Source organism: Triticum aestivum, chromosome 2D (assembly GCF_018294505.1).
Source record: "Triticum aestivum cultivar Chinese Spring chromosome 2D, IWGSC CS RefSeq v2.1, whole genome shotgun sequence".
In the NCBI taxonomy this organism is placed as follows: domain Eukaryota; kingdom Viridiplantae; phylum Streptophyta; class Magnoliopsida; order Poales; family Poaceae; genus Triticum; species Triticum aestivum.
In genome coordinates this window covers 200,044,433-200,051,983 of record NC_057799.1, presented here as the reverse complement: position 1 = coordinate 200,051,983, position 7,551 = coordinate 200,044,433, and the positions used below count along the sequence as shown (strand labels likewise).

General features: G+C 43.3%; 1 protein-coding gene across 1 annotated transcript; it reads left to right on the top strand.

Moving 5' to 3' along the window:
* Nucleotides 1-1,118: 1,118 nt before the first annotated feature.
* LOC123052549 (reactive Intermediate Deaminase A, chloroplastic) lies at nucleotides 1,119-4,394 on the top strand. The gene is made up of 6 exons (XM_044475775.1): nucleotides 1,119-1,422; nucleotides 2,719-2,834; nucleotides 2,961-3,005; nucleotides 3,802-3,875; nucleotides 3,965-4,014; nucleotides 4,173-4,394. Exons 1-6 carry the CDS (start codon nucleotides 1,266-1,268, stop codon nucleotides 4,265-4,267), a joined length of 537 nt encoding a protein of 178 aa, XP_044331710.1. The 5' UTR covers nucleotides 1,119-1,265; the 3' UTR covers nucleotides 4,268-4,394.
* Nucleotides 4,395-7,551: the final 3,157 nt, after the last annotated feature.

Genomic DNA, 7,551 nt, shown 5'->3' with positions numbered 1-7,551 from the left:
CTTTTTGTGAAATTCTTTCAGCTCTTATAAAAACCCTCTTAAATTCGTAAGTTCATATGAAGTTTCAAATCTTGTTTGTTGCTGGGCCTAAGGCATCCTTTGCTTCGGTGGGTATGAGTATTATAATAATAGGAACTTGTAGGAAATTGAAATGTCATGTATTTCAAATTCCATGGATAGGAATGGAAAACATGATGTCCTTTGATTCATGTTATGGTTAAAGGATACTTTTTACAATTTGTCTAATTCACATCTAGATGTTTTTTAGATGTCACATCTAAACTTCCCACAAATATATAATTCAACAATAAGAAATAAAAAAATTAGAAAAAAATAGACCACAAATAGAATAGACATCAGCTTAGATGTGACAAACTATGTCAAATCTAGATGTGTCCTAGACAGACCCTATTTTTTATTGAGTCTAGATTTTTATGGAGTCCTTTGATTTTTATATGAAAAAAAATCTTTCTTTCTTCATATTTTTCATAGGAAAACAGAGACCTTAAAAGATTACACGAATTTAAAGTTACTTAAAAGTACACTTACAATCAACACATTGCATTTCATGTTCTTTTATTAGGTCAAATAAAAGATCAGAATGATCTAACTTTTTAATTGAAGGGTAGCCTCTAATTTCTACCTTTAATCTGCATCGAAATATGTAAACTTTTCTAAGGAGCTAGGGTGTAGCTTAAGATTTTTGACGCCTCATTCAGGTAGGCTTCTTCTATTAAAATATGTTCTGATGGTAGTGTACAAAGATCTCTTTTCTTAACTTTTTTAAAAAGGTGTTTTTTCTTTTAGCAAAGGATAGATATTATTGAGTCAAATAAAACATCAGAAGGAACAAACATAATAAACATACACGGCCTCTATATAACTAAGATTTACAACCATTCTAGAAGAGGGCGCTGAAGCACAACCCAGAAAAATAAACATCACCCTATAAAAATCATCTGATGTAAAATTTCTCCAAACCAAAGAAGGGTTAAACAGCGAGACTGTCATTCATTGAACATCCGTCCTTTGATGACGCTATTTTTGTTTTTCGTTTTTTTAGGAACAAACAGACAAACAAACGGTGCCTCCAAAGCGAAATCACAAGATAATCCGCCATCACATGTGTCGCGGCAGGTTTTTTGCACTTAAAATAGTACCGGTAGTAAATCGCTACGCAAAACTCGGCTCCATCCCAGCAGAGAGCAACACAATCCAATCTTCTGCCGTCCCGTGCTCGTAGTTGGTAGAGTAGGGTTTTAGCCATGGCGTGGAGCGCCGCCGCCGCCGTCTCCAGGTTCGCCGCCTCCCCGGCCGCCGAGATCCGCCTGCCCTTCTCAGCAGCCGCCGCCGCCTCCGTCTCCTTCGCCGGGCGCCGCCGCTTCGGCCCCGTCGCCGCGTCCCTCGCCACCTCCGCCACCGGTACGCTCCTCATTTCCCTCTCTCCGCCGGTACCGCATCCCCTTCACTTCCTCCGAATCGATCCAACGCGTCGTAAGGAACGGATACACTGGGTAAAGGATTCCTTGTTAATTTATAAGCCGAGCGCTCTCCCAATTACTCGTAGATTCCGCTCATTTAATTTGTGTATAAACAATAGAAGGTTATTGGTATGCAACTGCACTGCATTACAGTTTTATGGAAATGCAGTTTGAAATGCTTTCAAAGGAAAATTGAAATATTAAGAGGTGCTCTGCAGTTTCCTTTCTATTTGGAAATCTTTACCCTGATAGTCTGATTGCCTGGGCCATCTGGATGGTCAGTAATGGTTTCATTTTCAAAGGAAGACCACCATGTCTGTACTCATGCCGTTCCAAGTTCAAAGAGGAGTTGGGCTGGATTATTCATAGAGCCAAACGGAAACAATATATTTCTTTTACAGATTGGGTTAGCAACTTCAGATGATTAGCTTTGCTTCCATCCCTCATGGAAGTTAGCCTCCTTGTTTTCTTTTCTCTTTGATTAGTTGTTGCTCTTTTTCTTTTTCTTTCTTCTGTACATTTCTTTATATGTGAAACGCAAAAATATACGGGGTACGGTTTTTTTCGGTAAAAAAAAAGGGTTTGAGATGCATTTTTTGATTCTAGTTACTCTATCAAGAAGCGGCTAGGGATGAGAAAGCATGCAAAGTAACGTGTTTCTTCGCATAAGAAGCAATAAGACTGGCGAATGAAGTCGAAATGCAAGCTTAGTCATCATTCACCACAAGAAAGCTATAGGGCTGGGTGCATCTGACAGCAGCCATAGACAATAAGTATAAATAAGACATCTGAATGCAGCCATAGACAATAAGTAATACCCCTTCACTTTTATAAGACGTTTCAGACAGCCGACGTTGAACTATTTTGGGTGATGTCTAAATTGTCTACAATGTCTTATAAAAGTGAACAGAGGGAGTATAAATAATATATCTGTAAATTAGAAAAGCAAAGTTCTACTGTCAAGACGACTGTTTTATGTCTGTCTTTTGAAGATTAAGATTCATAAGTGATTTCAAACTGTGGCTCACTAGAGATGATTAAAACTTTGGTGAACTATAAAATGGGCCTAAGGGCCTACGAAGAATCTCCAAGGTAACTAATTTGTTCACCAATAGATTCGCGAATAATTCTTGCCCTGATAAGTATAACTGCAGAGTTTTGTTTGCTCCTACTTCTTTATAGCTTTGTGTACCCTCGCTTGTCACATTGTGATATGTTTGTAAAATATTCTATATAGTTCAAAAGGAGGCTGTTCAGACGGAGAAGGCGCCAGCAGCACTAGGCCCCTACTCTCAGGCGATAAAAGCAAACAATCTTGTGTTTGTCTCGGGCGTTCTTGGCCTAAATCCTGAGGTTTGCTGCTCAAACTTTTGTTCAATCATCTTTTTTCTTATTTCTCTATATCATAAATCAATTTGTGCCTTTACTATTTCAAGATGCGAGTATAACTTACGTTGAGTACCTGGCTTTTGTTTTCAGACAGGGAAGTTTGTCTCTGAAAGCGTGGAGGAGCAAACTGAGCAGGTGATGGCTTTGATGTTCCTGAATGTTGCTTATATTTCCTCACAGAAAAAGAATTTTTTTTTGCGGAAATCCATCTTCACTCTAGGGAGCACATACTCCTGCGTGCCAAAAATGGATTTTACAAATGTAAATAAAATGAAAAAAATAGACGTGTTTCATTGTCACACCCAAATGCTACCTGCCAATATGGTGGGGAAAAACTTAAGTATTTTGACCTGTGCAAGAAAAACAAGTCGATCGCCAAATGTTACACTTAATTTTGTTTTTTCACCGACGAAGCACTGCTATCCCATATCGCATGAAAATTGTCAAGCACACTTGCTACACTAACATGAACATCTATAAAAAAAATATCAGAAGTTTTAAAATTTATTTACTATTTGTTTTGATTTTACTGTTTATTAGGGAGCATATGCTCCCCAGAGCCAAAAATCCGCGTACATCATTTGAGCTTAGCGTGCCAGATGCAAACATTATGGCCCGCTTAGTTTCTGAGTTACTCCCAAGTCCCAACCGTTTCCTTGTGAGGCATACCCATATTATTATTATTATTACTTTGAATCTGCCAATGTATTTTTTTCTGGGGCACTGAACACATTGCTCTGCCTTTTGGAGACCTCTGTTGGTAGACTTTGCATATTTGGTTAGTCTCTATATTGTATTGAAATCATATGCAATTAGGTGATGGTATTGGTGATCCTGCCTTTGCAGTCACTAAATAAACGTCTACTATATCTGCTGCAAATTTGGTGCCCATTTCTGACATCTATTTTGCGTTTTCCCTGTTGTGTGACAGGTTATGAAGAACATGGGTGAAATATTGAAAGCAAGTGGTGCTAGCTACTCATCAGTTGTCAAGACAACAATCATGTATGTAGTACTGCATGCCCTTTAGATGGAATTTTTGTTGCTAAAAGATGTTATGATCTCTGGGAATAATTCCATTCTTGTACGTGCAGGTTAGCGGACCTACAGGATTTCAAGAACGTGAACGAGATTTATGCTAAATGTAAGCCTGATGTTTGTACTTCCTTTGTTGTTGTCACCATCTATCCATCTGATTGCAGTAATTGACGCGCGCGCGCGCGCGCACACACACACACACCCCGTGTGCAAGGATATTCCTTCACCTTATTTCTGAATTTCTCAACCTTTTCTCCTTTGTAGATTTTCCAGCCCCTGCACCGGCGCGCTCGACCTACCAAGTCGCAGCTCTGCCACTGAACGCAAGGATTGAGATTGAGTGCATTGCTGCCCTCTAATTACCGCACGGTTGACCATCAAAAACCTGAATAAGCATTCCATGCTCGTTGCAGCTGGCCACTATTCCGTAGTGCACTACATGACACTGTACTCGTGTGGTAATACCAATTAAGGTCTTGAACTGCATGCCATCAGCGTGGACTGTGGAGTACTGGCTCTCATCGTTTGGTCCCGGGATATTGCTCCCTATCCAATCTTATGCCTCGTCGTATATAAACCGGTAACCTCGTATAAGGAAACGTGAAAATTAAAATGGTCAAAATGAGCGTATGAATTAGTCTATACTCTTTCTTCACTGTGTCGGTGGCCCCCTTGTGTTTGCTGAGCCTTTCACATCTAAAACCATATACAGTATATTACTATCTCATTTGATACATCTCCGTCCTACTCCCTCTGTTCCGAAATAATTGTCGTTGGTGAAATCCAGTACAAGTTCAGCCACGTTACAAAATTAACGCATTTTACCCTCGCGTCGCTCGTCGCTCTCGTCGCCCTCTCTCCTCCCCTTCGCCTCTCTTCTGCCACCACCTCGCCCACCTCGCCGGCCACCACCACGACGGCCAGGAGGCCACCATCTCTCCCTATCGCCGCCATCTTTCTTCAGCCTCCACTCACACCCGTCGTCCACTCGCACCCCGCTCCACTCACACCCCGCATTCGAGGTCAAAGTTTAGATTTTTCTCCGGCGGCGAGCTTCTTGGCGACGGAGGCGCTGGATCCGCGTGCGCCTGCTCTGGATCTGGCGAGGGAGGCGATGGATGCGACGTCTGGAGTACACATGGGCGGCGGCCTGCTCCCCGCCGTGGCATGGAGGGCGAGGGGCGGCGCGGCGCCGAGGGCGAGCCTGGTGGCAGCGCGGACGTCGACCGAGGAGGCGGTGTACGAGCTGCGGCAGGCAGCGCTGGTGGAGGACCTGTAGGGGTGGCGGGCTCGAGAGGCCGAGGCGGGCAGGCACCGCGAGTGGCGGGACGAGCAGCTGGAGCAGGAGGGCAACGCCGAGCTCGGCTGGGGCCTCCTGTGCGATGCCTACGACAGCTGCGGCGAGGTCTGCGCCGAGTACGCCACCTTCTACCTCGGCGAGCCCATCACACCCCGTTCGTCAATCACTACTCTGCAACTCTGCTGACAGTAGCTAAACATCTCAACATATTCAGTCTAAAATTGAAAGAGTAATTTAGCGTAGGATCAACTGCTCTCACTTATTCGCAAAAAATAAATAAAAAATCAACTACTCCCACTACCTAAGCAGCAGCTCTTCTGCTCCAGAATCCTCACGAGAGGATGACTATTTAGTCAGGCAACCAGCCTGAAGCTACTGTAGATATCTGAATATTTGGCTACTGCAAATGGAGTACTCTAACCATGAAATGTTTGCTGTTGTAGTACTCCAACCAGCCTTAAGCTATATGAAGTCTAACCAACAACTGTAGTGCTCCAGCTAGAAGCTATTCTGTAGGCCTGAAGCTATAAAATTTTGTTTCCTTGGCAAAAAATTCAGTTTACAAAATTTTGCAAATTCTATAATTTTGCAGTACTGTTTTGATTGCAGTAGTTTTTCAGTAGCTTGTTAACTTGCTGATGCTTTCTTAATTCTGTTAATTCCGTGCAGCTGCTCCACTGAAAATTCTTAGTGTATCTTATGCTTAGTGTTAATTCTTTGCAGCTACTCCACTGAAGTACTGCTTGAACTACTGCAGTATTGCTTCCAATTACTGGAGTAGCAAGTGCAGCAGTAGTGTACTGCTCTTGTTTAGTAGTGTAGGAATTTAGTGTTCTTCTCTTCTCTTCTCCTCTTCTTCAGTAGTGTACATGATCATGATCAACACTGAAACATTTCTTAACTGATTTACTCCCTATTGTCAGCATTGATGCTTTCTTCAAATTTATGAGAAATTAAGATGCATCACTAGATTAACTGAAACATTTTCTGTTAATTAAGATGCATCATTAAGCAACAGGAGTACTCATTTGTACTGTATGTGTGTACTCATTTAGCTGGAGCACATCAGCAGTGTACTCAGAAGTAATCTTGCATTTTGTTGATCTGTTTTGTAGCCAACTTTGTAAGAAGATGTTCAGAGACCCATGTAGAATGATGTTCATATTACTCCTATAGACAAAGACTGATGTAGACATGAAGTAGTAATAGAGACCCATGTACTCCTTGTATTCATGTGTGTAGTAAGAAGCATATAGCGCACCTTGCCCGCTGCTCTTTTCTTTGCTTTACCTCAGGATAACACACTAAGATTTTCACATTGTGAATAATACAACAACCATTGTGAAATTGGAAGCACATTTTCTTTTCTTGGCTATGACTGTAAATTGAAAGTGCCATTGCTAACTAACCAAAGCCAACCATGTTTAAAGAATAAATGTAGGCTTAACACACAACCAAAGCAAGCCATGTTTAATTAGCCATATTTGGATGCCAGATGTAAAATGTGGGCTGCAGGCTGCACACTGGACCTGTTGCAGCACATACACTTGCCTCCTTTATTTTCATTGAACTCCTAAATTTCAAATTCTAGCGATTCCTCAAATTTTGTTGTACTGTTTAACTGAATCAATCTTGTGCAGTTAGTTTCTGTAATTTGAGGCGAGGAGTACCTGCCTGGAGTGCTGTGTGTGGCGAGGACCAGGCGGGGGCGCAACAAGGATCAGGCTGGGCAGCGGGGCAAGGACCAAGTTAGGGCGGCGGCGATCAGACTGGGGCGAAGGAGGAGGTTGGACCTGCTGCTGGCGACAGGGATGAGCAGCTGGACGACAGGGGGAGCCTGGCGGAGGGTCTTGGCTGGTGGAGGGTGGTGGAGGAGGAGGAGGGGCCAGCTGCTGGCGACGGGGACTGCTGCTGGAGGGCGGCGAAGGAGGAGGGGCCTGCTGCTGGCGACAGGGAGGAGCCTGGCAGAGGCTCCTACTGGTGGAGGGCGGAGGACGACGAGGAGGAAGGGCTTGTTGCTGGAGGAGGTGGAGGGCGGAGGAAGAGGAGGCGACTGCTGGTCTGGAGGAAGACAACGAGGAAGACGATCTGTTTTCAAGTTGGGGGTAGTTTGGTATTTTCCCTCGTTTTCACCTGGTCGGAAAAACCTCCCCAACGACAATTATTTCGGAACGGAGGGAGTACTTTTGAGGAGTGAAGTCTGAAATAAACCCTATGATTGTAGAGCTCGACGAAAATAAACCCTCATGTCTAAATCCCTGAAATCTATACCCTAACCTTGCATATCCCGGTCATTTTGAACCTTCTGGCGTTTCTAGGAGAGGATTTGGTGACGTGGTACTC